Source organism: Molossus molossus, unplaced genomic scaffold (genome assembly GCF_014108415.1).
Source record: "Molossus molossus isolate mMolMol1 unplaced genomic scaffold, mMolMol1.p scaffold_m16_p_14, whole genome shotgun sequence".
NCBI classification, from domain to species: domain Eukaryota; kingdom Metazoa; phylum Chordata; class Mammalia; order Chiroptera; family Molossidae; genus Molossus; species Molossus molossus.
The window spans coordinates 36,247,477-36,274,377 of record NW_023425349.1 but is presented as its reverse complement, the minus strand read 5'-3'; the positions used below and the strand labels follow the sequence as shown (position 1 = coordinate 36,274,377).

Sequence of the window (26,901 nt, the reverse complement as noted above, 5' to 3'; positions counted from 1 at the left end):
GACTGACAATCCCCAGAAGAGGGGGTGGGGGTGGGGAGTAAACCACAGAATTTATATGCATGGATGCATGAACAATGGACATGGACAACAAAGCTGGGGACAGGGATGGGAAGGAGGGTGTCAATGGGGGAAAAAGGAGAAACATCTGTAACAAAAATAAATCAATAAGTAAAATTAAATTAAATTAAATTAAAAATAAAATTTTTTAAAAGTTTATCATTCCAATGCTGCCATCTGGTGGCCAAAGGTAGTAAACAAAAAATAGATAATGGAAAACCCTATAACCCCAAATCACTGGTTAGCAAAAATTGATAACCTGGAACATTATGTGGAAAAATATTAACATGTTTATTTTTCACTAATTCTGCCTGTAAACAATGGTTGCAGGATGTTTATCAAAATGTTTTCATTATCCTGCAGGTGTGGCTCAGTAGTTGGGCGTCAACCCATGCACCAAGAGGCCACCAGTTCCATTCCCAGTCAGGACACATGCCCAGGTTGTGGGCCCGATCCCGGGTGTGAGGCATGCAGGAGACAGCCAATCGATGTTCTCTCTCATTGATGTTTTTATCTTTCTCTCCCTTTCACTTCCTCTCTAAGATCAATAAAGGACAAAAAAAATTTTTTTTTAATGTTTCTAAAAGCCAGATGCAACCTCCACAGACAAAACACTTGAGAGTTAAATCCAGTTGCACCAGAAAGAGTTATGGTCTTTGTATGCTTTTCAAATATGGCACAAGGTTTCACTCACTCAACAACATTTTATTGAGATCCTATTATGTTCCAGGTACACTGAATTTCATTGGGTACATGATGGAGAACAAAAGAAACAGTATCTGTTCTAGAGAACCTCATTATCTGGTGACAAACAGGGTCCCCAACCTGTAAGATTGTGTATTTTTTTCCTATGTGGGCCTCAACCTGAGGATTGCAGCGGGGGAAGGAGGGTGCCTAAAAGCTTCCACCTGCAGGGGGCACTCTCTTCTTTTTCTCTTTAAGGGGACATAAGAGCTATCAGCTTCTCAGGTGGGGAATTCAGATACCTTGGGTCTCTTCCCTAAAGCATTACCAACTGGAGGGATCACATTTTAGTATTTGACCTATTTCCTCCCCTTGTTCCATCAGGAATATTTCCCCCTTTACAAGTTCTTGAACACAAAAGTAACAGTTCCCATTCCCTAGTCACTGGGCAATTCTCTAAGAATACTTATGATAGTGGAAATGCTAACAACAGTAGATAAGAATCCAACCCTCAACTGGCTTTTCAGGCACCCCTCAAAGCCCCTTCCTCTGCCCTGGCCCTCGCCCCCATCTCCATAATGCAGCCAAGGAAAGAACAGCAAAGGCTGGTGGTCTGCTGGTGAGCCAGGACAGAGGTGCCCCAGGACTCTGGCAACTCAAACCAGAGTTGTAAGACTACATCCTATAATTTCTGGAGAAGTTTCTGCAAAAGGCCCTTGGCCAGTAACCAAGTATTCCATTTGAATGTACAGTTTTTCCTTTAACCAAGGCAAACAGAACAGGTTGGAGGTGGGGGCAGTGGGTTATACCAAACTTTTCACTTGTAATTGCCAGAATTTCAGGGCTGTTTTTCTTCCTTTTAGTCTTAGATCCCATGACTACAGCACGGGGCCAAGAGAGCTACCAACATGCTGGGATGATGTTTGCAGACCACATAAGTGATAAACATCAATTGTTTTGCGAACTACCACTCCCTGCCCAAGAAAATTCCGTTGAGGACATCAGTCCCAAGGCATTCCACAAGATGATCCTGTTACTCATGATGGCCAGAGTATGCCATTCCCCTAAGAGACACAGTGATTAGTCTAGATATGTGACCTAAGCAGAGGAGTCAGGGTTCTTTCTGTGCTTTGGTAGGAATGGCAGGAGGAAAGTGTTCTGCTCTCGGGCGCGCGCGCTCGCTCGCGCGCGCTCTCTCTCTCTCTCTCTCTCTCTCTCTCCCCCCCTCCCCCTCCCCCTCTCCCGTGATGCAGATGAAGACTTCTTTCAAAACTTACTTTACTTTCTGTGCTGATAGGACTCTCGCAAGCACGGTGAACATTCTTAAAACCCGCTGGACTGTTGGTAAGAAGTGTAGCAAGCGTCAACCCCACAAAGTAACACAGTACAAGAAAGGCAAGGGTTCTCTGTATGCACAAGGAAAGTGGTGTTATGATAGGAAGCAGAGTGACTGTGGTGGGCAGACTAAGCCAATTTTCCACCAAAAGGTTCAAACTCCAAAGAAGATTGTGCTGAGGCTTGAGTATATTGAGCCCAACTGCAGATCTAAGAGAACTGTAGTGATTCAGAAATGCAAACACTGCATCTTATCTTGGAGGAGAGAAGAAGACAAAGGGCCAAGTGATCTGTTTCTAAGCTTTATATTTTGTTTTATATGTGACAATAAAATTTGAATGTTCTCTTCAAAAGAAAAAGAAAACTTACTTTAGGGACTGGGGTCTGTGAAGCGGTTTCTGAGGGTAGATAGACTTGCCATCTGTATTTCTCAGTGGATTCCAGAATCTTCTGCTCTTCAGCCCCGTGCAGGAAGACCATGCCAAGACCCAAGAAGAGGCTGGCTGGGGTTGCTTGGCCAGACAAGAAGGGACCAGCAGGAAAGCGTACCAAGACTAAGACACCCAGGTGAGACATCAACTAAAATGGAAAACTCCAGCCCTCAGAAGACTTCAGCTCTAAAAAATGTGGAAAGAATCTAAGCAGCTACTGGCTGATGAAGTCAGAGCCAGAAAGCCGATTAGAGAAAGGTATAAATGTGAGGTTCAGCACTGAAGATTTCAAAGCGCAGCCCAAGCAGACAGCATGCTGGGATGGGATCACAACTATCAGGCCCGAACTCCCTTAGAGCCGTGAAGCTGAAGGATGCAGACTTCCATCACAGCAACTGCAAAGAACCAGGCGCAGGATTTATGAAGATTGTGAAGGAGGCTTTCCTAGACCACACAGTTTGAGAAAAGCAATTCCTATTATGATCCATTCAACAACAACAACAAAAAAAAAACCCTGCCCTGGCTAGTTCGGCTCAGCAGTTAGAGCATTGGCCCGTGGACCAAAGAGTTCCGGGTTCGATTCTAACCAAGGGCACGTACCTCAGTTGCGGTTCAGCCCCGGCCCCGTTGGGGTCGTGCGGGAGGCAACCAATCGATGTCTCCCTCTCACATCAATCTCTCTCTCTCTCTCTCTCGCTCTCGCTCTCTCTCTCCCTCATGCTGTACCTGAAGATAAACAAAAAAATATCCTCAGTGAGGATCAAAAAAAAAAGAGACAACCCCAAACTGTCCATTGTGGATGTACAGTTTGCTGGGATGATGAAGTGTTTCATTCCCCTGGCTGAGCTCAAAATCCATCACCAAGCTCACTAAGCCACCAAAGGCCCTTTAAAAAATATGGTGCTCTTCACACTCCAGAGACTCACAGGTCAGCCCCTGACCCAAGAGGAGTTTGATTTTATTTTGAGCCTGGAGGAAAAGGAATCAAATTAACTGAGATACGTGCTGAAATGAGCAAGACATTACTCCTAAGAAATGATGCTTTTGTAAGAAAACAGGAGGTGTGAGGTTATGTTCATCTGAGGTTGTATACACAGGTGGGTTTTGTGTACTTTTCTCAATAAAACACTAATATCAAAAAAAACTTACTTTATAGGTGAAGGCATGGATGCAAAGAATCTCTTGCACTTTAGAGAACACATCTGCCAATTTTGATCTTAGGGAAAAAAGACCTTGAGGACAGAGCAATAGGCGCGAACAAGCTGAAGCTTGAAGACTCAAATCTTACAGGGAGGGACTTTAAGTATAATCCAAGACTTCTTTCCAAGGCCCTAGTTTTAAATATGAGAAACCAAGGCTGAGAGGAAAAGAGGCTTGCCTGAGAGAATTTTGCTGGGATTCAAGTTTGGCAGAAGAGACTAGGATTAATGAGTACTGGACCACACAGGTACCTGGCCCTGTCAGGTTCATGCTCCTTAATGTGGGAAGTATATATTTTAACTCCATTTGACAGATGATGCAATTAAGACCAGAGAGGTTAAATGACCTCAGTGTCACACAACTAATATGGAACAGAGCTGAGCCTCAAATACAAGCCTAAGTCCTTTTTTTTCCTACTCTACCCTTAGATGAAAAAAAAATATTGAGGCAGGACACAGAAGTGAGTGGGACTTAGCAGCGATGTCAATTCTTCGTAAATAAGATGTCAGTGCCTGAGAGCATCTGGGAAGAGTCAAGGAGAGGACTTCAAGACCTAGTTTAAATTGCTAAATGAGCCCCTTACACCTCCACGTCCCAGCTGCCTTCTAAAAATTGAGGAAATTGAAATAGATGGTCTCAAAATGAATTTGCAAAATAGAACAGGCAAAAGGAGTTGAGTAGTGAGTGGCCCAGAATCCTAGAGATCTAAACTCCTTTCCCACTTCCCTGCCCTGCCCATTCCCTTCCCTAAGGTTTGCGTAGAGAGCAGCTGCAATAGGGGAACTCACAGTCATTTAAGTATGTCACTGATTTTATGAGTCATTTGACAATTGCCTGTATAATGCTCACCTACTGGCCCCTCCCTGAGTCAGAAGCATGAGAACCCTAATCATTAGGAGACTAAAACCCAAAGCCAATTACCTGATAGTTGAGTTTGTTTGTTTGCTTTAAAAAAAAGTTAACAGATTAAATTATAAATATCAGATTACTCCAATTCAGAGTCTAATGGACTTTGAGAGCCCTATTCTCCAGCTCTGACTTAAGATCTGTTATTAACTGTTCAAGGTCTATCCTCCATGGTCTCATAGAAAGCATCCGCCTGCTCAGTTTCGGGTTCCAGTTCAGCTCTGACTGTCACATTGTATGTATCTACCTTCTTTACAGCAACAGAACTTGATAAATCTGCCTTCTTAGCTAGAGTTGAAGTAACCATCCATACTCAGCTGCTTTTTTATTTATTTTTTATCCTTACCCGAGGACATTTTTCCATTTTTTGTTCAGATAGAGTGGGAGGGAGAGAGAGGAAGAGAGAGAGAGGAGAGAAACATCGATGTGAAAGGGACACATCAAGTGGCTGCCACTTGCACGACCAACCAGGGCCGGAGACAAACCGCAGCCGAGGTACGCGCCCTTAGCGGGGACCAAACCCAGGTCTCTCTGGACCGCAGGCCAACACTCTAACCGCTGAACCAAACCAGCCAGGGCTCCAATTTTTATTAATTTATTTTTGTTACAGATGTTTCTCCTTTACCCTCCTAGATCAACTGCTTTGTTTTAATAAAACTGCTGCCTTACTTGGCTATGATGGGGCCAAGATAAAAGAGGAGAGTCCCTAATGAAGGAAATACTATATAACTTGGCATCACAAATGTGATTTACATGTTTTTGGTGTATTGTTTCATGCCAGTATGCCCTATACCTTGAAAAGACTCCACCCAATTGTAACACAATGATAAATCTGAATTAAATAAGCAAAGAAAGGTAATTTTTTCCTGTAATAATGTCAACAATAGCCCACCTGGGAGAGGGCATGGCATGAAGCCTATATACCTCAATAGTTCACATCCTTTTTCTGGCCCCTCCAAGTCATTATTTACATTTGTTCTTTCTTCAAGGTCACTGAGTAGCCTGGCTGAACAAAGAATGTAAGGGTGGTCACCCACTCTTCCAAAATTTCCTTCATTGCATCTCGTATGTTATTACACTGTCTGTGGTAAAGTCTCTCCTAAGTTGCAGTTTCTTATCAAATATTCTCATTTTGATTTTATTATTGATATGCTAAACTATATAGCATTGCTGATTAGGTAGAAAATTAAATTGAATGCTTTTGCAATACCTATTTTGAAACCGTTCACTGGGTACTTTATCTAAAGTTTAATTAAATGTTCTGTAATTCTCAAGTACTTTGGGGCCTCAGAATAATATCTGCCTTTGTGAATAGTACAAGCTGCTAGAAGCTGTACTGGATCTTCAGTACAGTTTGTACTGTTACTATACTGTGCCAAGAAATATGGCCACTCCCACTGTCCTGGGACAGTCACGAAGCAGGTCATCTATTTGTGCTAATGAGTAGTACTGTTCTTCCCAAGATACTCATTTCAGTAATAGATTCAAGGCTTATGAATAGTCTGTTAGCCAGGGTTCCCAAACCCCTTAGACTTGCTAGGAAGTTCCCTATGTCCCTGAGTGTGGTGGCTAAACTGGAGCTAGCAGATCCTGGGCCTGAATTCCATCTCCAGCCTCCCCTAGGATGTGCACATACCAAAGGGCTGAGAGAGGAGCAAAAGATCAAAGGAGAGCATCCCAGAAACATCCTGGAGATGACATCTGTCCCCTGGCCCTCCATAGTAATCCCAGACACCTCCTGAAATCCCAGACTCATGGTGATGACCCTTTTCTCCAGAGCAGAGGTTCTTAAATTGAGGTCCACCGACTCCTAGGGAGTCTACAGAAGCACTTCAGAGGCTTCATAAATGACCTAGTAATGTATATAAACTCCCTACTAACGTATATACAATGTGTGTGTGTGTGTGTGTGTGTGTGTGTGTATACACACACATGCATACATATACACACCCATTATTCTGGGGAGCAGGCTTCAGAGCTTTCATCATATTTTTTTAAATCTAGTCTATGGCCCTGGCCAGTTTGGCTCAGCAGTGTAGTATCAGCCCATGGACCAATGAGTCTCGGGTTCAATTCTGGCCAAGGGCACAAACGTGGTTGCGGTTCGTCCCCGACCCTGGTCGGGGTGGTGCGGGAGGCAACCAGTCGATGTATCCCTCTCACATTGATGTTTCTCTCTCTCCTTTTTTCTCCCTCTCTCTCCCTCCCACTCTACCTGAAGATAAATAGAAAAATATCCTCAAGAGAGGATTAAAAAATAAAAAATAAATTTTAAAAAAATCTAGTCTATGGAAGAATCTTAAGAGCTCTGTGGATTTCAAAGCACAGTCCAAGCAGACAGTATGCTGGGATGGGATCACAACTATCAGACCCAGAACTTCCTTAGAGCCGTGAAGCTGGAGGATGAAGCCTTCCATCACAGCAACTGCAAAGAGCCAGGCTGTCAGTTACCATTATTTAGTCCTCTATGCCAGATACAATGCTTAATCTTCTACATAAACTATTTTATTTAATCCCTTATAACCCTGAAGTTCAGAGATAATAAGGAACTTGCGCAAGATCCCTCAGTTTACATAGCAGAGCAAGGACTGGGACCCAGATCTGAATCCAGAGTCTGTTCTTCACCAATAAGCCTATGATTTTGAAAAGAATTTCAATGCCTAGTAACTGGGTGGTTTGGGATAGAAAAATATGAAAGGGACAGAAGAAACTAAGTCTCCTCATGAAGGGAGGAAAGGGAAAGAATATTACAGAACAGATTAAGATTGAGAGCAAGTACAGCATAGGAAATATAACCAACAATATTGTAGTACCTGTATGGTGCCAGCTGGGTACTGGAAATATCAAGGAGAACACTTTGTAAAGTATATGATTGTCTAATCACTATGCTGTACACCTGAAACTAATACAAAGTAATATTAAATATAAACTGTAATTTTTAAAAAATGTTTTTTAATTTAAAAATATCAGAGAACACCACCAAACAGTGCCTTCAAGATAAACAAGAGACCCCCTTGCTGCTCTGAAGAAAGGGTACCGCATGCCTCTGAAGAAGGAGGATAAATGTAAGGAGCAGAAATATATAGTCAGCACTCTGCTTCCATATCCTGCATCACATCAGTTTGAAAGTGGCTTTGCTCCCATTAGTCAGAGCTGACATGGGTCCTGGAAGTGGTGGTAAGGCGTATCCCAGCTACCCTCACTAACCAGAGAACACAACACATCCATGACAAACCCAAATTCCTAATTCCTGAACTATTTCAAGTCACCCCCACATTGTAGCCGCTCAGGAATAAAACAAGCTCTGTTTAAAAAAAAAAAAAACACCTGCATTTTTTAATTCAAGAAATAAGTAAAAGTTCACAAGCAATCCAGAACAGGTACCAGGGGTTTGCGCTAAACAATCAGCCATACTTAATACAGAAGTTCAGGCTCCACAGAATCACTTGGGCCAGTGCTTCCTGAGATGCTCTTTCAGCTGAGGGATGGAAGGCAGCAGCTTTTGGCACTCGTGACAACGGAGGGGCAGCTTCAAGAGTTCAGGCATACCATCTTGGACGGTTACTCTGCCAGCCTCCTGTACCATTTCAATCACAGCTGCAAGCAAGGAAAAAAGTTCAGAACCCAACTACTCTGAAAAGCCAATACAAAATTTAAAACAAACAAAAAAAATCTGACCCCAAATAAATATATGCCAGATATCCTAAAGCTAGTAAATTTTAGGTTAACTCACTGCAAGGGAAATGGGCTTGATCAGATTCTAAATCTGAGAAACCCATTTCAGACATGATTATATTCCTTCGAGATACACTTTAAGCAATCCGTGTTACTATATCAAAGGCTTATCACAGTACTTCACCCCTGGTTGGCCCCTGGTCAATGGCAGCTGTCATTATTAACCTCCCAGCATACTGAGTCACACTGGGAAATGCTTCCTTCTGCACACACAGCCTTCTCCTGTTAGTTAACCACTCCTGCCCAGCAGATGGCAGAAGAGACATAGAACTGTTCAGAGCTTTCACATCTAAGAACTCCAATAACTCTCAGAAAAAATTTTAAGTTCCCTGGTGTTATAATAAAACACCTTTTCGACCCTGACAAAACAGCTGTCTAGGTCCCCCAAGAAGGCTGCTCACAGCCAAGTGACAATCTTACTATAATCCAAATAATCAAGTTTCTTTTACTGGGGCTCTCTTTATAGGGAACACAGAGTTAATTATACTTTGGTTTTTAAGACCAGGTTATTATTTAAGGAAACAACCAAATCAAGTATAAGAGCAGCTGAAAAAATGAAACAAATGTGAAAATCAAAGAATACTGTTTACCTTGAGATTCTAGGAAGTATTCTGTATTAAAAGAATTCCAATGTTTTTTGTTTTTGAGGCAAGGAGAATCAAAATCCTGGCTGATCACATGAAGGTGTAATAGGCTAGTTGAGAGGGGGAAAAAATTAATGATTAAATCCATTCAAGACTACTGCTCAATTAAAGGACAAACAGTACATGTGTATGTAAAATATTGACAGTGTTTCCATTTAATTCAATTCATTCATTCACTTAAGATTATTTAATGTTCATTAAGTACCTAAGAGGGCCAAGTGCTGTTCTAACACTGGGAATTTAGCAGTGAACAGAACGGCAAAGGCCTCTGCCATTGTAGAAATTATATTCTCAACTATCCCGGGGATGGTTTTCCTGTCTTTTTGGAGGATTAAGTCTGCTTGGCTGCAGTTTCCTGGAGTGTGTGAATGAGCCTGTTTACCAGTGAACTAGATTCCTGATACCTGCTTCAGCTTCCCAGACAGAGAGGAAAGAAGAGAGAGACTGAATCAGTGACTTAGAAGACAAGGTAGGGAAAAACACTCAAATAGAGCAGCAAATAGAAAAAAAAATTTAAAAAGCAGGAGGAAAGGTTAAGAGAGCTGTGGGACAATACAAAACATAACAATATTCGCATTATAGGGATACCAGAAGAAGAATCAGAGAAAGGAATAGAGAACCTGTTTGAAGAAATAATGACAGAAAACCCCTAAACTGGTGAAGGAAAAAGTCACACAAGTCCAGGAAACACAGAGAGTCCCAAGCAAGATGAACCCCAGAAGGCCCACAGCTAGACACATCATAATAAAAATGGCAAACATTAAAGACTAAGAAAGAATCTTTTTTTTTTTTTATCCTCACCCGAGGATATTTTTCCATTTTTTTGTACAGATAGAGTGGGAGGGAGAGAGAGGAAGGGAGAGAGAGAGAGAAACATCGACGTGAAGGGACACATCGAGTGGCTGCCACCCGCACGACCAACCAGGGCCGGGGACAAACTGCAACCGAAGTACGTGCCCTTAGCGGGAACCGAACCCCGGTCTCTCCGGACCGCAGGCCGACACTCTAACCGCTGAGCCAAACTGGCCAGGGCAAGACTAAGAAAGAATCTTAAAGGAAGCAAGAGAGAGACAGAAAGTTACCTACAAGGGAGCTCCTATTAGACTGTTAGCTGATTTCTCAATAGAAACGATATAGGCCGGAATGGAGTGGCGTGAGGTGTACAAAGTAATGCAAGGCAAGGGTCTGAATCCAAGACTACTCTATCCAGCAAGGCTATCATTCAAAATTGAAGGAGAAATAAAAAGCTTCACAGATTAAAAAAAAAAAAAAAAAAAAAAAAAAAAAAAACACTAAAGAATTTACCACCACCAAACCAGCACTGCAAAAAATGCTGAAGGGAATATTGTAAGAAGAAGAAACAGAGAGAGAGAGAGAAAGAGAGTGAGAGGAACACACACATAAAATTAAAATGGCAACTAATAACTATCTATCAATAACTACCTTAAATGTAAATGGCTTAAATGGTCCAATCAAAAGACATAGCGTAGCTGATTGGATAAGAAAACACGACACACATATATGCTGTCTACAAGAGAACGACCTCACAACAAAAGACTCACACAGGATGAAAGTAAAGAGATGAAAAAATTTTTTTCAAGCAAATGGAAATGAAAAAAAAGCTGGTGTGGCAATACTCATATCTGACAAGACAGACTTTAAAACAAGGGCCATAATAATAGACAGAGAAGGTCACCACATAATATTGAAAGTATCAATCCAGACTTCCGGTCAAGATGGCGGCGTAGGTAAATGCAGTATCGCGTCCTCCCACAACCACATCCAAGTTACAACTAAACTACAGAAAAACTGTCATTCAAAACCGCCTGAAATCAAGCTGAATGGAAGTCCTACAAAGATGGAATTAAAGAAGCTGCATCAAGACTGGTCTGAGGAGCGGAGGGGCAGAGGCACGAGGGGCAGCGGCAAGATGGCTGTGAGACGGGCTGGTCCCACACCCACGTGTGGTGGATAAAAATCAGGAGGATACCTCTGCTGGGAAGGTCCTCCCTGAGCACTGAGGGGTCCCCGTCCCACACCAGATGCCCCGCTCAGGGTTCCAGTGCCAGGAAGAGAAGTCCCCATAACTTCTGGCTGGAAAAACCAGCGGGAACTGAGGCTCAGAGAAGCTGAGGCAGCTGGAGCCCCAGGCAGCTCCTTAAAGGGCCCGCGCACGAACTTATCAAACTCAGTCCCTCTAAGCTTAGAGGGGAGGCAGCTCGAGGGGCACCAGAGACATACAGGGAAGAACTAAGCTGTTTGGCATTGGAGCGAGGGCTGGAGAGGGGGCTTTCTCCGGGGCAAACGTACTGTCAGAGGCCTTTGTTCCTTTGGTGAGCCCTTCCCTGGGGCGGCAAACAGCCACCACATCTGGGACTCCAGCAACCTGGCTCACACTGGTAGCTCCGCCCTGATGATTCCCTGAGGCCCCACCCCACCCAACTTTCAGGCCCACCCAAGCTGTTGGCACTTGCTTAACCATAGGATTGACCTGTCTTGGATCCTGCTTCAGGTTTTCCTAAATTTTTTCAAACGAGCAGCATCTGGTCTCAGCTAGCTCCACACCGCTCGTTAAGTAATACACGGAAACAAGCACAGGGAGGCAGCCAAAATGAGGAGACAAAGAAACAGATCCCAAATGAAAGAACAGAACAAAATCCCAAGAAAAGAACTAAGGAAAATGGAGATAAGCAACCTAACAGATGCTGAGTTCAAAATGCTGCTTATAAGGATGCTCAATGAACTTAGTAAGGGCCTCAAGAGCATAAAAAAGGTACAGTCAGAAATGATCGATGCAAAGTTAGAAACGAAGGAGGCTTTAACTGAAATAAAGAATAATTTACAAAGATTCAATAGTAGAGTACGTAAATCCAAGAAGCAAATCATTGATTTGGAATATAAGGAAGCAAAAAACGCCCAATCAGAACAGCAAAAAGAAAAAGGAATCCAAAAAAATGAGGATAGTGTAAGGAGCCTCTGGGACAACTTTAAGCATGCCAACATTCGCATCATGGGGATGCCGGAAGGAGACGAGAGAGAGAACAAGAAATTGAAAACCTGTTTGAAACAATAATGGCAGAAAACTTTCCTAACTTGGTTAAGGAAACCGACATACAAGTCCAGAAAGCACAGAGAGTCCCAAGCAAGATGAACCCCAAGATTCCCACACCAAGACACATCATCATCAAAATGCAAACGGTTCAAGACAAAGAGAGAATCTTAAAAGCAGCAAGAGAAAGGCAGCTACTTACCTACAAGGGAGTACCCATAAGGCTGTCAGCTGATTTCTCAAACTTTGCAGGCCAGAAGGGAGTGGCAAGAAATATTCAGAGTGATGAAAACCAAGAACCTACAACCAAGATTACTCTATCCTGCAAAGCTGTTATTTAGAGTCGATGGCCATATAAAGACTTCCCCAGACAAGAAAACGTTAAAGGAGTTCATCACCACCAAACCGTTATTATATGAAATGATGAAGGGTCTTTTTGAAGAAAAAGATAAAATATATGAACAAACAAAATGGCAATGAATACATATCTATCAACAATGGAATCTACAAACAAAATGAACAGACAGAGCAGAAACAGTCTCATAGATACAGAGAACACTTTGTTGGTTGCCAGATGGGAGGGGGCTTGGGGGAATGGGTGAAAAAGGTGAAGGGATTAAGAAGCACAAATTCATTGCTAGACTGACAAACCTCAAAGGGAAAGGGGTTGGGGGGGTGGGAAGAAATAAACCAAAGAACTTATATGCATAACCAATGGACACAGACAATAGTGTGGGAAAAGGCGGGAGGGGGGAAGATGGGGTCAATGGGGGAAAAATGAAGAACATCTGTAATACATTCAACAATAAAGATTTTAAAAAAAGAAAAATATCCTCAGGTGACGATTAAAAAAGAAATAAAAAAAGAGCACACATTATATGATTCCATTGATATGAGAACGGAAAAAAACAATCTATGTTGAAAGAAATCATAACAATGCTTGGGGGAGGATTAAGTGGAAAAAGCACAAATGAGCTTTCTGAGATGAGATAACAAAAATGTTCTGTATCATGGTCAGAGTGATAATTACATGGTATGTCCATCTGTCAAAACTGATCAAACTTGCACAACCAATGGACACAGATATTAGTTGGAGAAAAGCAAGAGGGGAGTGGGAGTGGGGATGAGGGGATCATTGGGGATAAAAAGAGAGGACATCTGGCCCTGGCCAGTTTGACTCAGCAGTAGAGCGTCAACCCGAGGACCAAAGAGTAGCGGGTTTGATTCCAGTCAAGGGCACGTATCTTGGTTGTGGGTTCGTCCCCAGCCCTGGTTGGGGTCGTGCAGGAGGCAACCAGTAAATGTGTCCCACTTACAGGAATATTTCAATCTCTCTCTCTCTCTCTCTCTCTCTCTCTCCCCCCCCCTTCCCTCCCTCCCTCTCTTTCTCTTCCTTTTCTCTCCCTCTCTCCCTCCCACACTATCTGAAGATAAGTAGAAAAATATCCTCGGGTGAGGATTAAAAAAAAAAAAGGGAGGACATTTGTAACACTTGCAACAAGAAGAAAAAACTGGTCAAACTATAAATCTTATGCATTTTTATTCTATGTATGTTATGTCTCAATTTAAAAGAAAGAGTACTGATGGGGGAAAAATGTAGCACAAAAATATTTTATTAAGTAGCCAGTAATCTAAGTCATAAATACCCACCTAAATAAAATGTTGAGTGCTTAAAAAAAATAACCAAAGGTATTCTTTTTTTTTAATGAGATGTGCTATTTTATTTTATTTTTCTTTATTGATTTTAGAGAGAGAGATAGAAACATCGATGAAAGAAAACATCGATTGGCCGCCTCCTGCATGCCCCAACTGGGGATTTGGCCCACAACCTGGGCATGTACCCTGACCAGGAATCAAACTTCTTGGTGCATGGGTCAATGCTCAACCACTGAGCCACATCAGCTGGGTCCAAAAGATATTCTGATACATGATACAACATGATGAACCTTGAAGGATTATCTCAAGTGAAATAAGTCAGTTACAAAAAGATAGATACTATATAATCACACTTATATGCAATATCTAGAGTAGTCAAATTCAGAGAGACAGAAAGTAAAATGGTGGTTTCGAGATGGTCCCTGGGGGAGGAGAGAATGGGAAGTAGTGTGGGAAGATGAAGGAAATTCTAGAAATAGATAGTGGTGATGATTGCACAATGTAAATGTACTTAATGCCATTGAACTGGATACTTGAAAATGATTAAAATGATAAATTTTATGTTATGTATATTTCATCACACACACACAAACAAGACAAAACCTCTGAAATCCAATTAGTGTGCTTATCTTGTTGTTTAGCTGTAAAGAACTGTGGAGATCTGCCTTGCTTGCAGAATCAATCATTCCTTTCTGAGGCCTTCTGGGTATGAGCCAAAAGAAAACAGGCTCTGCACTTTTCTCTCATTTTATTTTAACTTTTATATCTACTAAACTGTCATGACAGAAGTCAGTGATGTTTGTGTCCTTCAGAGCAATGGTCCTTAATCACTTAGGGATTTTGAGGCTTCTGAAAAGTCACTGACCACAGTTCTTCATCAGAGACTAATAAAGCTGCTTCATCTAGTTCATAGCTTAGGTTCTCAGAGGTTTACACTTTGAGAGGAACAAAAAAAAAGTATGTGATTGAATTATAAGCAGAAGTAGAAACTCAAGGCTTATAGGCAAGGCATGCAAAAGAGTAAAGTTTCAGCCAACTGCCTTGGAAACATCCCACCCTACACCCCTCATCCTTGCAGCTATCAGAACACTCAGCAGACCCAGGCTGAATCTATCTGTCCACCTAGACATAATCAGGATGCACCAGCACTACCCACAGGACTTACCTCATGCTGGGAATGGCGTGGTAGCCCAATCGAAAGCGGAGTTTGCTGGACCCAGCAACATCTGCAATCACCTTTTCTCCCACAGCATGCATGTGTTTGAGGAGCTCAAGGTGTTCCTTGGTCACAGCCTTCAGACTGGAAATGGAGGTCCATGGTAAGACCAGCCAGTGGTGACGAGCCTTGGGGTATTTATCCTTAATCACCACCACCTGCTCATCTTTGTAAACCTAGCAGAGGGGCACAGGAGAAGGAAACAAACATCATCCATGCATCTTCTGTGTGCCAGGAGCTGTCATATTCATTAAGTCACTTAATCCAGACCGCAATCTTCTGCAAAAGTTTTTAGTATCCCAATTTTGACAGATTCACAAAGATTCAGAGAAGTTGAGTCTCTTGGACAGTCGCAGTTACTAAGTAGGAAATCTAGGATTGCAACCCAAATCTAGTTGACTGTAATCTGTGTTTGAATCACCACACTACTCAGAAAATGCACAACACAAAGTAGTTCCCAAGGATCTGAAATGAAATCCCTGCAGGCATCAATTCAAATGCTCCCTCTCCACTCTACCACAGCAGACCACATGACATCTGCACCTGTGTTCCAAGAAGCCCTATCAGATCTGGCCCCTTAACACCCCAGGATATAATTTAAGAAGAATTCAAAGACTCCTCCCAGGGTAATGCATGACTATTAATCCCAGGGCAGCCCAGTAACTGCAATCACAGGGACCACAGTAAGATTAATTCAACTTCCCTTAATAGTATCCAGAAGTTTAGGAGGAACAAGGCAGAGGGGATATTCATTTGAAGAACTTAGTTTGTCTCCAAAGAATTCCAGCTACCTGTTCTCACAAAATAGCCCAATAAAACAAATCTCATTCAGAAGGACTGATCTTCTTTTATTTTATTTGTAGTTATGACCTCTGCAGAGTGATCATTTAAAACATGAAATGTATTTCAATGCCAAAATATTACTCTGACCTGCATTTTGGGGTCCTCCATAGAAATCTTCAAGCCTTGGCTCCAGTGGCCCAATGATTTCTAAAACAAAAAGGGCAATGAAAATCACAAATGCCAATAGTTAAATTTTGCATTAGTTAACACTGAATGTCAGCAAAGTCCAACTAAACTCGAAAATAAGGTTAATTTTTAAGAATTAAACTATATCTGCCCAGCCAGCATGGCTTTGTGGATTGAGTGTCTTTCCATGGACTGAGAGGTCCTGGTTCGATACCAGGGCAGGGCACATGTCTGGGTTGTGGGCTGGATCCCCAGTGGGGTGCATGTATGGAGACACCAGATTGATGTGTCTCTCTTACACAGATGTTTCTTTTTTTTTTTTTTTTAATTTTTTTTTCTTTATTGATTTTAGAGAGAGAGGAAAGGAGAGGGAGAGAGAGACAGAAACACTGATGACAGAGAACATCGACTGAGCGCCTCCTGCATGCACCCCACTGGGGATTTGGTCCACAACCTGGGAATGTGCCCTGACTGGGAATCGACCCGGCGACCTCCTGGTGCATGGATCAACGCACAACCACTGAGCCACACTGGCCAGGCTCACACACATGTTTCTATCTCTCTCTCCCTTCCTTTCTCTCTAAAAAATTAATTTAAAAAAATATTTAAAAAGGAATTAAACTATATCCCTTTTATCTCAATCTTTTGCCTTTGTAACCATAAACCATCCCCATTTTCTCCCTGGATTCAGGGCTGCATGTCTAGACGGAGGCTGGAAATGCCAGAATGTGAAGCAAATCCTCTTTGTTCTGTCTCACTCCATCTAAGCCTGTCTAGGTTTCCACTTTGACATCAGGATGTGAATCACATACTCTATGAAAAGTGTTCCAATGCTAACCTTCTAGAAATATAAATGACTGACCCATTTTAGTAGCTCAGTGTTAAGTACACTGCCAGTACCGCCCTACCTTCAAGTGGCTTACCTCAGGAATTCGAGAAAAGTACATAAAGGGACATTCACCCAAGTGACTGGTGACACAAACAAGTGACTCTTTCATCATGGTTAATAACCCTTACCATGGCTAATAAATAACTCTGCATTTGTGTCTGGGCTTTACAGTGTACAAAACAACTAAGCGGTCATTATAACTCATTTAATCTCCACATCATCTATCAAGCACACTGCCCTCACCTTTTTCGTAGATTTATCTGTCCCCTTGTTCGGAGGCACAAAGGACTGGCTAGGGTTGCTCCTAGGTTCCAGTCCTGTACTGGGCTCAGCTTCCGGGGCAGCATCCCTTTCTACAGAATCACTGCTGCCTGACCTCTTTCTCTTCCTGTATGTTTCCAGGCCAGGACTCTTTGCCTCTTCCTCAAACTCTACAATATATGGATAAAGTTCATTCACCATGTGGAGAACCTGGCCAGGTTGCAGCTTCACCTCTTTGTCCTTCCCAATTATGACTGAGTCAATGCTGGTGGGATTGACCCCTACCTATGAAATAATCAGAAAATAATTACAAAAATAGCAAAAATACCATCACTAATATAGCCACAGCTTTGTTAACCACTTACTATGTGCCAGGCACCATGCTTAATGTTCACTTATATTACTCCATCACTTCCATACATGACAGAGAAGACTTACTGGCTGGCCCAAACACTCTAAAGTCAACAACTAAGAAGCCCATCAAATAGAAAATGGAAATCCAAGTTACAAACAGACATACCTGCTTTACCTTGACATATCCTTTGTTACACTCCGCTTTCAACTGCACTGGAAGAAGAGTGAAAAAAGTTAAACCCAAATACCATGAAGAACCAGGCACTTGCTCCTATTCTCTGTACAGGACAATGAAGCCTAACTCTAGGAGGCAACTTGACAGCAGTTTCCTTGAAGGTCTATAAGCAAAACTGCCCATTATGCAGGTGGCTGAGGCTCCAAACCCTTCCATAAAATATCCAACAGTGTACTTACTCCCTTAGCTACTGCTAATATCCCTGTGAGGCAGCTTCACTGAGTCCCCACAAGTCTCCCTATTCCAGAGCCTTGGCCTACCTGGGATCACAGCCTCTGCAGTCAGGGAAGGGGACCCACTTCTCTCACAAGCTCTTGGCTCAGGATTAAATCAGGCTTCCACTACTACATAAAACTATCAGATGCCTATAACAGAGAAAGGGGCAAGTGATACATTCCTGAAAAACAGAAGTTTAGCTGTTCTTGGGTAGAAGGAGTAGAGAGAATGTTCCAGAAAGAGGAACATTCAGACAGAATAGTCTGAGCATGTGTGGGAGGAAGTAACATTTAACACTAACGCTCAGATAAGTGAACAAAGTTTCTGGGGTTAGACAGAGAGCAAAGAAGAGAGATGCCACAGATGCTCTCCAAGGAGGACAGGCAGAGGACAGGTGGACCTACACAGTGGACCTACACACTGTTACTGTGAGCAGAGAGACAGAGAGTGAGAAGCATCTGGTTCTGTATTTTGGGCCTAGCCAGGTCAAGCATGACTCCCGCCCCTGCCCAACTTAGACTAATTCAAGTGGTAAAACCAATAATCAGTGCTGCAGACTCCAAGCCTTGGGCAACCCTGTTATGGGGAACACACTGCAGGTCAGAGACCTGGTAGCAGTAAGCACATCCAGAAGTTTACAGGCAAAAAACTAGGTACCTAGTAAGGCTTTTTCCTAAGAACTTTCATTTCATTAAATCCCAGGCATGACATTTCAAGAGCTAGATACCATAGTCTTATAAGATATCACCCTCTGTATGAGGCAGTATGTAAAGGATGGAACCATCCCATCACTTCTCAGACATGGTTTCAGCCTGGAGATCCCAGAATTCAACTATCTCCCCACCAAACACAGACCCTCCCTGGGCAAAGCAGGATGCAGGACTCAGTTCCACCACCCACAGTGAAAGGAAGGACCCATCTGTTCCCAACACTGAACTGTATCTGCTTTCAGAGAGTGGAATCAGGATTGAATGGTGTTGGCTAAAAGAGCTCAGTTCCTGAGTTTTGCTTACGGCAGACCAAAGGTTTTCCATCATTAGCACCCAGAAAATATGTACCTTTGGTAATCACTACTCTAAGGAACCAAACATGGTGCTCTCCACATTCTTGTGACCAGTTACCTTGTTGTCGAGAACATTTCTTATCAGTGATCTTGGTCTCTGGGCCTCGCCCAACCACGACTGCTTCCAGATGTGGAAGTTTGATTCGCTGGTGCCGGTTATTCTGTCTCACCAACCAGCATACCCGCATCATTACTCTGAGAGACAAAACAGAACAGAATCCTCAAAAATCTAGCACAAGTCCCCCAGGGCCACACCCCAGCACACCACACATGCCATTTACCAGCTTTCATCTGGAGGCAAGTGACTTCACCTCCCTAAGTCTCAATTCCCTCACCTGTAAAATGTGATAATGACAGGACTCACATTTTAACTAAGGATTAACTGAGATAATGTGGGTAAGGTATTCACTTCTGTGCCTGAGTCATGCTAAGCAATCAAAATATTTGCTATGTTTATTGATATACTTTATGTGCTGGACATTAGGCTACAGACTGAGGATCAAAGAATGATTAAACACGGTCCCTATCCTGGTAGGGCCTGGAGTACAACGGGACAGATAGACTCATAAACCTCCCACTCTATCTGAACAAAAAAATGAAAAAAATGTCCTCAGGTGAGGATTAAAAAAAACAACCCTTAAGACCAGAAGAGAAAGAGACAAGAAATTCTGCCTGAGCAAAGGCAGAACAAGGGGATGGAGAGGAAGAAGAGTCAGAAGAAATGAGGAAAGTAGACTTAGTTACTGACTGCATTTGGGGAATGACAAAGGAGTAAAGGGAGATAACCAGGATTCCTAATTTGGAAATACCCATTAACCAAAAAGAAGAATACAGAGAGACATAATCTGAGGTTAAACAGTAGGTGAAGAAGGGATGATTTCAGATTAAAACACAATTAGATTAAGTTGCCTATGAAAGATCCAAGGGTCAAGCTGGGATGTATGGGTATGATGCTCAGGGGCAGGAATGAACCTAACGTATATATTTGAGAGGCATCAATATGTCATAAAAGCTGATGATGTAAAGAAGGATATCGCCCTAGCCAGTTTGGCTTAGGGGTTAGAGTGTCGGCCCGTGGACCACAGAGTCGCGAGTTCGATTCTGGTCAAGGGCATGTACCTTGGTTGCGGTTCGAACCCTGCTCTGGTCAGGGTGGTGTGGGAGGCAACCAGTCAGTGTGTCTCTCTCACGTTGATGTTTCTTTCTCTCTTTCATTCTTTCTTTTTACCTTTCTTTCTCTCTCCCCCTCCCTCCCACTCTATCTGAAGATAAATGGAGTAAATATGTCCTCAAGTGAGGATTAAAAAAAAAAAAAAAAGATGGCCCTGGCCAGTTTGGCTCAGCGGTTAGAGCATCAGCCTGCGGTCCAGAGAGAACTGGGTTTGGTTCCCGCTAAGGGCATGTACCTCAGTTGCAGTTTGTCCCCAGCCATGGTTGGTCGTGCTGGTGGCAGCCACTCGATGTGTCCCTTTCATGTCGATGTTTCTCTCTCTCTCTTCTTCTCTCTCCCTCCCACTCTATCCGAATAAAAAATGGAAAAAGATGTCCTCGGGTGAGGATAAAAAAATAATAATAAAAATGGAAGGGAGGGAGGGAGGGAAGAAAGATGGATGATATCACCCAGGGAGGCAGAGCAGGGAAGTATGTGCAGGCACAGGACTAGATCTTCGGGATGTCTCCGTAGACTCCCTAAACTTATCAATACTCAAATCTGTAATACCCTCTCTTTAAGAAATGTCCCCTGCAGGCAAGGCAACACCTATCAGGTCCTCTGCACAAGCTGTGTGTCCAAAGGAGAGAAAAGAAACCACATTTTAAAAATGAGAGTTTCATTACCATCTGCAAAGACAGGATAATGTAAGGCATAGTGAGCACGAGTGTTTAGGGGTTACAAAGTCACAGAAATTGAATCTGTCAGGAAAGGCTTCGGAAACCTCCCAGTTGAAAAGGCAATGTGCCAATGGGACTGATAAGGAAGAAAAGGAGTAAGACGGGACATTCCATTTTAAAAAGCACAAGTGACAGCACAGATTTCAGTAATGACAAGCCATTGGTGAGGGGTGGAAAGCAGACCATAACTGACTGACCCAGAGGAGCTGCCCCAAAGAGTAACAAAAAAAAAAAAAAAAGGCAGAGGTGTTGAAAAAACACTAAACTGAAAAGTTGAGATCTATCAGTAGGAGACAATTGCCAGGTACTGAGCTACACGGTAAAGTGAAACGACAGCTGTGTGTAGGCAGGCTGCAGTGAAGAAATCTAGAGTCAAAAATTAGCCAGGAGGCTGCCCAGCCCTGATCAATCCCAAACCCCTCAGGTTTGAAGTTAAGACCCTCATATTCTAACTCCATAGAGGTTACTTATTTCCCCTCCCACTTCTTTTCATAGAACTAGTCCCACTTACCCATCCTTTCTCTTCCCTTCCCCCAGACTCACATACATGCATCTTTGTACACACATATATCCCTCAGGTGCAATGTACTGAATCATGTCTCTCAAATAAATAATTCTTAATGTAACTACCTGGTATTGGTTTATAGTCTTTCCTCCCTCCTAGAAACCTAAATCCTTCACAACTTTCAAGTCCCACCTCCTCCTTAAGGCCTTCACTGAGCTGTATTCCCTTCTCTACATCTTGTTGTCAAGTGTGGTCAATTTACCTTCACAGTTCTCTAAAAATAAAATGTGGATGTAATTCTACTCTCCAGATGAGAATAAAATCTCCTTGTAACAGACTGCATTCAGGAAACTCAGAGGAAGGCTCTCTGGAGATCACTGTCCTAGGTTAGGCCTAGTCTTATACTTCTGTTCCCCATGTTGTTCATCATACATTTATCAAGGGTGTACTATGTACTAGGCACTTGCGAAATGTCTTATTTATATCATCTCATTTACTCTTCACAACAATTCTCATTCCAAGGGAGAGAAAACTCATGGCTTAGAGAAGATAAGTAATGTGTTCAAGTCACACAGCCAATGTATGCCAGAGCTAGAATTTGAATTAATTTCAAAGAACAGGTTCTTAATCACTGCACCATATATTTTTTGTCTTCGCTCATTTGAGCATTCAGTCAAAATTACTGCATGCCCACTATGTTCCTTGTGCCATTCTAGTGCTAGGATTAAAGTCATAATACATTTCTCTCGCATTGTGTGATGCAAGTATAATATATATCTGCCATCAAAAGGGTATAATGGGAGTACTCCAACCCAGAGTTGGAGAAAGGAGGAGACATGAAAGGTTTCCTATAAGTGGGCCTAAAATGAGTCCTATATATAAACCAGGTTAACTAGGTGAAAGGGAGCAACCCAATTAGGTGAGGAACAAGAAGTGGAGACAGAAATCAAGGAGAAGATTCTAGTCAAAGGGAACGGCAAGGGCAAGTACACAAAGAGAAAGCACTGTGCATAAGAAGATGCAGTTCAGTGTTGCTGCAACATAAAGTACGAAGCAGAAAAGAGGTTGGAGACACAAGCAGGTCCAAATGAAGCAGAACCTTGGGTGACTGGCTGAGAAGCTCAAATTTTAGAAGTTCCAATGGATCTTGCAATTCAGTAAATAATATATGCTGAATGACAAAATAGATCAGATGAAAGAACAAAGCTCTTTAAAGATTACTAAGCAGGACTTTGACACAAATTTGTTTTCAAAGATCATCTGAGGGAGGAGGTAGGTAGTGTGGATAACAGATCAGAACTTGAGGCAGGGAAACCAGTTAGAAGCCCATCATATTTCAGATGAGAGATAATGAAGCCTTAATTAGGATAATAGTTGAAACAAAGCAGACAGCACAGATTTCAGAAACATTTAGGGGGTAAAATCATTAGGATTTAGTAATGGGTGTGATAGAGTAAGGTCAGAGAAGATGCTGAGTTCAGTTCAGGGCCTCTGAATTTGAACTGCCTGAGGAACTTGCAGGCAGTGCTCTCCAGGAGGGTACTCAGAGGTGAGGGTGAAACTCAGAAAGTGTCTAAGATGACAATTTATATTTGAGAGCACATAGGGAGCTAAAACCAAGGCAGTTGATGTACTCACTCAGGCAGTGTGAACAGAATGAAAAGAACAGTGGCCCAAAGTCACAAGCATTGCAAACACCCAACATTTTAGGAGAGAAGGAAAAAGACTATCCACAGGAGAAATGACTAGTGAGAGAGGAACAAAGAGAAACAGCTAGAATATAAGCTCCTTAAGGGAAGGCATTTTGTCTTATTTATCTCTGTATCCCAAAAAATGTTGAATGAATGAATCAGCTAAGTGTATTATCCTAGAAAGCAAAGAGGGGAGTAAGAGGTATCAAGCTTCAAAAGCAGAAAAGGGATCCAGTAATGATTTAAAAATAACTATCTGGTTTGAGAATCAATCACTGGTGACTTTAGGGTACAATTTCAGAGGAATAATAGCTAGACTGCAGAAGGGAATGGGAGATAAGAAAATGAGAGACTTTAGCATACTCTTTAAAACAGTTTGGATAAGAAGCAGAAAAGAGTTACTGGATGACAGCTAAAGGAAGATAATCATCAAGAACTTTTTCTTACTTTCTGGCTTACAGGGTGGGAGTGGAGATGAGGGATAGTCAGGGATCTGAGAAACCTGACCTTGTTTATACATGACTGGGACAGGGGCAGAAAAGACAAATGAAAACAAGGTCTCATAAATGAGAGTAAAAAGAAAGGTCAAAAACACAAATAAAGGGATTTGCTTTGATCAGAGGATTAAGGAAAAGGTAAAGATGGGTATAAATCTAGATGACTTTATAAACGAGAAAAGGCAAAAATTTGAGGAAAAACACATCTGATGACCTCAATTTTCCCCATAAAACAGTGGATAACAACAGAGTGAGGTGTACAGGAGCTTAATGAACAGTTGAATAAAATCAATAAAGAATAGTAGAGCCCTAGCTGGTTTGGTTCAACAGTTAGAGCATGGGCCCTCAGATGGAAGGGTCTCAGGTTCGATTCCAATCAAGGGCAAGTACCTGCGTTGCAGGTTCATCCCCTGACCAGTCAGAGTCGTTCAGGATCTCGATATCTCTCTCTCTCTCTCTCTCTCTCACTCTCTCTCTCTCTCCACCCCTCCCTCCCTCCCACTCTATCAAAAAAAAAAAATCAATGGAGTCCAGCCAGCGTGGCTCAGTGGTTGAGCATCGACCCATGCACCAAGAGTTTGCCAGTTCAATTCCGGGTCAGGACACATGCCCAGGTTGTGGGCTAAATCCCCAGTGGGGGGCATGCAGGAGGCGGCCAATTGAGTTCTCTCTCATCGATGGTTCTCTCTCTCTTCCTCTCCCTTCTTCTCTCTCTAAAATCAATAAAGGAAAAAAATTTTGTTTAAAAATCAATCAAAAAATATCCTCCAGTGAGGATTAACAACAACAAAAAAATAGTGGATAACATCCAAGCCTCTGAAGTCCAACGGCGTGAGTTCAAACTGTGGTTCCACAACAAACTCACTGTGCGTCTTACGGCCAGTTAGTTAACCTAAGCCTTTACTTCTTCAACTGTAAAACAATATTAGTAACTGCTCTACACTACAAGGGCTAAATGAGTTCGTATGTAAAGATCAGTGTCTGGCAAAAGTAAGCATTCAAAACTATTATCACTCTTGTTAATACTAAAGGTATGATGAAAGCAGGAGCTAAGGACCATCTGCCAGCAGCCTGTGCAACTAAGGTGAAACGGCACAAATCCGTATTGTCTGCCCAAACGAACAGTCCTGTCCCAAGTGTTCTAACAATCCCCAGTATAAGTCAAATTCCCAAAAGGCTCCAAGCCTGGGCCACATTAATTCCAAATGGAAAGTATATCCCTGCTTTGTTGAACCGCTGTCACTGGTCTGCGTGAAAACAGGCTTGCTTCTTTTGGCCTTCCCAATAAGCCCTGTTGAGGACGCTGGAAAAGGCCCTCAAGTTGCTTTTAGAGAGTTTTTGACGGAAACAATGTCCTTCCTGACAAGTTGGGCCGCCTCCATGGGTTGGACAATGCCCACTTTCTAATGTTTTATCAGCTCGTGTTGCGACCAAGCTAGGTACTGGTGCCAGGGGCACAGGTGAACAACGCGAACGGGGGGCGCAAGCCAACGTGAGCGCCGCCAAATCACGGCCCAAGAGAGCAGGAGGAAAGTGGGTAGCAGGGCGCCCTGGAGCCCGAGGAGGGAGCAACGCCTGCCGCAAAGAAGGCGTGAGAGCGTTGTTCAAGGCACATCACTCGAAGACAGCAGCGGACCGGCCTGGGGCCCACGCCCCCGGCCTTCAACATGGCCAGCGCAGGAGGTAGGCCCGAACTGCCTTACCTCGAAACACCGGAGACGGACAAGTGCGCGTTACTCCTTGGCCGCCCCACTTCCGGCGCTGCGGGATGGCGTCACCAGACACACTGGCGCGCGACCTAGTGCGTCACCCGTGCCTGTCATAAGATTGGCTGAGTGTCTCGCCCTTCGCCCGCCTCAATTGGTCCTTCAGTTGGACATGGGCCAATTGTGGTTCCTTGGAGTCATTTCAGCATCTTTCTACCCGAGAGCCACTCCCCTGTCACCGCCTCTGTCTCTGAGCTGGGAGATGCTTCGGGCAGCTGTACCCTGTGAGCGTTTCTAGGCAGCCTCTTGACACTCCCTTCATAAAGAGAAACTCACTACCTTCATCAAGGCCATGTTTTCCGCTTCACCCCAAGCTTACTGATTCAGACGCTGTGGGGGTGGGGCCCAGCAGTCTGTTTAGAGCCTCAGGTTATCCTGATGCATGCTCAAGTTTCAGATTCACTGATGGAAAACAAAGGCTACAAACTGTACACCATGATAAACTCGTTCTGTTGGCCTGCTCCAGCCTTTGGTTTTTTTGTTTTTTTTGTTTTCCTCTCAGAATCCTTGTTGAAAATCATCTGACTATATGTAAGGGTTTATTTCTGGGCTCTCTCTTCTATTACATAGCTCAGTGTGTCTGTCTTTATGCCAGAACCACCCTGTTTGGATTACTGTAGCTTCATAACTTTTGAAATCACGAAGCGTGAGACCTCGTCTCACTTTGCTCTTTTTCAAGATAGTTTTGGCTCTTCTGCTCAGGGGGTTTATTTATTTATTTTATTCCAAGAGTTAAAAATTAGAATACTTTGTGTGAAAATTAGGATTCTTGGTCTCTTAGGGGAAAATAATGTATAAATCCATCAAATTCTGGTAACAAATAGCTGGACTTGTGAGTGGTTGATATGTACTCTCTAGTTTGCTACTGTCTCCAACTAATCATTTATATAACCTGTCTGGCACCCTTAAGGCCCTTCTTTTCTTTGAGGCTTTGAGACTTCTAGTAGAAGGAAAAGGAAACTGGAACCAGAGTGCCAGTCTGGGGAGGCTGCAGTGGTCTGGTTCACAGATTTGCTCTGAAGCAAAAGTATAGAGTTCTGAGAAACAGTACAACTAGGAAACTTCATTTTGTTTTTAGTTTTGTTGGATGGGGAGTATCATGGAAGGGAACTGAAAGGGGTGTTGGGAAAGACCCATCTGCGGAAAGGAAAATAAATTAAATACAGAAAGATGAAAAGGAAACAAAGTGAAGACTTAGTGGAAGGATATTCTGGGTCTATAATCTAGCCTGAAGAGAGAACATGTACAAAAACTTTATGCCAGAGCCTTTAGCATATTCTTTTAGTTGGTCTAGTGGAGCTGAAGATGCATGTGGGTTCATGCTGTAGTCGATGAAAAGCCCCTGAAGAGTTAGCCAAGGAATAGCATTACTCAATGTTCATTTTATGAAGATAACTGTGGCTCTGTGAGAAAGAATGGATTGGGGGGAGGGCAAGAATAGGTTAAAAGCAGCTAGGAGTTTACTGGAGTAGTGCAAAGGAGGTTGGCAGCCTGGACAAGAGGTGGGCTAATTCAGGGGATATTTTAGAGGCAGCATCAACTAGACCATACAAGACATATTCTTCTCTGTAGGCAGATCTAGGTCAGATGCCAAATTACAAAAGTCACTTGGTGGGGATAAGACCAAAACCTAATGAGCTATAAATTTAGTT

The 26,901-nt window shown here is 42.8% G+C and overlaps 1 protein-coding gene and 2 pseudogenes across 5 annotated transcripts; 2 read left to right on the top strand and 1 right to left on the bottom strand.

The window, feature by feature from the left end:
- The first annotated feature begins 1,988 nt into the window (after positions 1 to 1,988).
- On the top strand, positions 1,989 to 2,376 carry LOC118629278 (annotated as a pseudogene).
- A 178-nt stretch (positions 2,377 to 2,554) lies between these two features.
- Positions 2,555 to 3,500, top strand: LOC118630121 (annotated as a pseudogene).
- On the bottom strand, positions 3,412 to 25,230 carry APTX (aprataxin). 5 transcript variants are annotated; one of them, XM_036261834.1, is made up of 9 exons: positions 25,187 to 25,230; positions 18,959 to 19,095; positions 17,553 to 17,599; positions 17,015 to 17,317; positions 15,844 to 15,903; positions 14,863 to 15,089; positions 8,939 to 9,042; positions 8,028 to 8,210; positions 3,412 to 3,723 (listed from the first exon to the last, which is right to left on the bottom strand). In XM_036261834.1, exons 2-8 carry the CDS (start codon positions 19,089 to 19,091, stop codon positions 8,056 to 8,058), a joined length of 1,029 nt encoding a protein of 342 aa, XP_036117727.1. In that variant the 5' UTR covers positions 19,092 to 19,095; positions 25,187 to 25,230; the 3' UTR covers positions 3,412 to 3,723; positions 8,028 to 8,055. The 5 variants fall into 5 exon arrangements, with proteins under 5 accessions (XP_036117727.1, XP_036117725.1, XP_036117726.1 ...); XM_036261832.1 differs by lacking the exon at positions 3,412 to 3,723 and having other exon boundaries at positions 7,935 to 8,210; XM_036261833.1 differs by lacking the exons at positions 3,412 to 3,723; positions 25,187 to 25,230 and adding an exon at positions 23,874 to 23,883 and having other exon boundaries at positions 7,935 to 8,210.
- Between the last annotated feature and the right edge of the window lie 1,671 nt (positions 25,231 to 26,901).